This window comes from Manihot esculenta, chromosome 7 (genome assembly GCF_001659605.2).
Source record: "Manihot esculenta cultivar AM560-2 chromosome 7, M.esculenta_v8, whole genome shotgun sequence".
NCBI classification, from domain to species: Eukaryota; Viridiplantae; Streptophyta; class Magnoliopsida; order Malpighiales; family Euphorbiaceae; genus Manihot; species Manihot esculenta.
Window position 1 is genome coordinate 15,103,579 of NC_035167.2, and position 3,498 is coordinate 15,107,076.

At 36.8% G+C, this 3,498-nt stretch overlaps 1 protein-coding gene across 1 annotated transcript; it reads right to left on the bottom strand.

Annotated features, from left to right (window-relative positions):
* Positions 1 to 204: 204 nt before the first annotated feature.
* On the bottom strand, positions 205 to 3,275 carry LOC110619849 (protein TIC 21, chloroplastic). Its single transcript, XM_021763418.2, has 4 exons — positions 2,886 to 3,275; positions 2,543 to 2,800; positions 738 to 941; positions 205 to 552 (listed from the first exon to the last, which is right to left on the bottom strand). Exons 1-4 carry the CDS (start codon positions 3,195 to 3,197, stop codon positions 439 to 441), a joined length of 888 nt encoding a protein of 295 aa, XP_021619110.1. The 5' UTR covers positions 3,198 to 3,275; the 3' UTR covers positions 205 to 438.
* Between the last annotated feature and the right edge of the window lie 223 nt (positions 3,276 to 3,498).

The following is a 3,498-nucleotide window of genomic DNA, read 5'->3' on the forward strand; positions in this document are numbered from 1 at the left end:
AAATAAATTTATAAAAAATTTATAAATGATATTAAAAATCATATTAGATATATCTTATAACACATGCTCTACGCATATGCGTGTAATATTGTGCTTTAGAAGCAACCGTGAAAATAATGTTTACACAACAAACTGGGGAAAGACATTAGCTTCCTTGTACAGAACAAATGAAGAGTCCCTAATAATATAACAGAAAAAGCGAAATAGATACAAGGATAACAAACAGGCCCTAATATATTGGACATACCTCTAATTTATCCATCAAGAAACCAACTCAAATATTGGAAATCAATTAAATTTTCACATGTGATGGTGCTTTACAACACCTCAAATTCTAGAAATGCACACTTTTCTGAAATTTATCATAACCTTGTGTTGAAGGTTCAATAGTTTGGCTACAAAATCATGTTTTTCATTTGACATTTGGTACAAGAAATTTTACGCTACTCTTGGAATTGGAATGCTCTCTGCAGCTGGCAATGTTACGGAGCGCAACAGCTCCAGCGAGAAAACGAGCCCAAGAAAATGAGAAAGGATGGTGTTTGCGGATGCCTGCATAAAACCCAATAGAATGAATACCAAGTAAATTCTTTACCGTTAAATTATTCCCCATCCCATAGATCAAGCAAGTTTTGCACTGTATTTGGACGATTAGACCCATATCCATTCCAATAGTTCATTGGGTGTCTGGTACAGATGCAGTGGGATAAAGCAAAGAATTACTTAGGAACAAGTACCTGCACCAAGAATACGTCCAATGCAAGAACTGGACTGTAGCCAGGAGAGGTCCCCTGATAATAAGGGTTTACAGAGGATGTTAGAGCCTTTGCAACCAGCAATCCCACTGTTGCTTGCATGCCAAGAATAGCAGCACCCATTCCTAACAGGTTCACTACTATTCCATTTTTTAAGCTTTTCACGACATCAACTCGAGGTGGTGCCTGAAACCAAAAATAGTCGATGGAATAAAAAGCATAAGAGAATCCCATATGATGCATGCAAGTGTACACCATTCATGTCAAAGGAAACCTAAATACTACAGGTTACTGCAATACAGGCACTTCATAGAAATATCCTGAATTCCAGAAACATAAGGCATAATTACTTTATTAAAGACCTGCTAGCTACTTAGTATTTTAGTATGGTGACCTTTAGAATATCAACATTTGAGCAACCAAAGACAATATAACTATCGGCGCAACACTGAACCCAAGAAGTCAGTGAGTCATGATCTTCACACATAAAAATCCTTCTTAGATTATGGGTTTCATCTTACTTGTGTTATCCAAAGAAACCCATGAAATAAGAAGACATAAATTACAAAGACTGGATTTTTTTTTCTTTTTTTCTTTTTTGGAAATACAAAAGAAAGAAATAAAGCTCAAGCAAAAAAATCACAATGAACATAATATTCAAAAGTCACTTCAAGAAGAGCATTCAAAAATCCCTCATCATTAGCAAGCTGCACGGGAGAAAAGAATCATTCTTGAAAATGCCAATAATGTTTTTCAATTTTGGTTGTTCATCATCTTCTTCTTTTACAAGACAAAACAGTGATGACAATCCTTGCCTGGTTGGATGTTCCTCAACAATGACACAAATTCTGTGCCGCAGCTTTGTCAAACGATTTAGTTTCTTAGATCAACTCAGAAATTTTAACTAAAATTTCACACAACCCTAAGAAAATTAATTTTCCAATTTTTTCAAAGAACCTTGTTCTAAAGCATTGTGCTGGGATTTATTCGTGCACACATAAATAGTACCTTGTAGCAGTAATAGCAAAAGTGTGTGTGTGTGTGTGTGTATATATATATATATAAAGAGCATTAAAGTTAGTAGCTAGCAATCAACCCAATATTCAAATGATTTTCACTTCAAACAAAAAACTGTACTGGCCTTTTCAACACTATCTTACACAGTAGACTTCAATTTAAACTAAAACAAACACCTTATTCTTGCAAATAAGCCAATCAACCTCATTATCCTTGGAATGTAACAGGTGCAAATTGATAATTGAAGATGTTATAAATATGGTTAACAAGCTCAGTTCCATATCCAGCATTTGTGTCTTACCTCTTTCTTTTATTTCTTTCTTAATTTTTTTTAAAAAATCATTTCATAATGAAAAATCATAACTTAGTAAGACCTGTTTACCAACTCCTCTTTCTTTCTTTCTTGTAATTATGGCAAAGCGTATGTCTATCGCCTAGTTTCCATAAAATAATGCATCTTACTCACTTCCTATCTCCCTAGTAAAAAACCAGCTGACAGGAATTAAATAATACCATGAATTTATAAAACTAAGAATAAGTTTCTATTTAGCACTGAGGTTCTGATTGCATTTCGAGGAAAAGAGACATCTTCCTATGATTAAAAAAAGGTCAAACTACTGTTAAAATAGAAAACAATTCCCCCAAAACTTGCAGAGACTTGCGCAAATTCTTAATAAATTTCACTTAAACAAAACATTTAGGAATACCAAAATGCATTGTTTCCACATTAACGTATACCAATTATAGGATATTCCAGACAATTACAATACCTTGGAAGGGTCATTAGCAGTTTTCCGGAGCTTCTCAGAAAGCCTAATATACCCAAATGACCAAAACACGGAAATGAATGCAGCTGCGATCCCCCCAGCAGTAGCATAAAAAGTAGCGGGGGACGAGATCTTCCCAGTGATCACAACAGAAAATGAAAGAATCACAGCTGCTACCACTGTGCATATTAGTTGCCCCCAAAACCCTAAACTACCTAGCCGCTTGAAATACTTGGAGGTACTCTCCAATCTCTTTGCAACCTACACACAACGCAAAATCACAATCCGCACCAATCCAGAGAATGTACAAAATAATTCACAATCAAATTCGAGATAATTAGAGGACCTGAGCGAGCTTGGCCCTCTCCGCCTCGTCGTTTGACGGAGTAAAAGCGGGAGAAACTGGAGAAGAAGCGTTTGTTTTGATGAAAGAGAGCTTCGAATATCTGCTATTTAGAGGATCATAAGACAATGAAGCGCAAGGGAATGAGATTAATTGCGTGAATTTTCGCGGACAATTAGAAGGATAAAGTGGTCGGTTATTTGTTATTCGGTGGCGTTGGAGGAGAGGAAGCGTTGGACCTACCCTCACAGCCGTAGCTGCTGCTGCTGCCGCCGCCGCGGCAGAGCGAATGGCTGGCTGGAGTAGCGTCTGCATATTTGGTAAAGATTGCAAGTGGGGCAAAGCAGTGAAGTGTGGGGAAAGAAGGGTGAGTTGATTTGGGTGATTGTTTGGGCTTGTTTGTTCGAGTTTCGAAACTAAGCGGTTTCATCCGTACCGTCTGATGAGGTGGGTCCATCTTTTAAGGGGCTTAGATATGTCGACGTTGTTCAAGAAAGTTAGGCCCCATTTGACCTCTGGTTTTAGCCCAATAACTTAATATGAAGTTTCTCTAAATATATGGATTTTTCTTTATTAATACGTGCCGTTCCAATTGAAGTTTTCATTAATTTGTTTT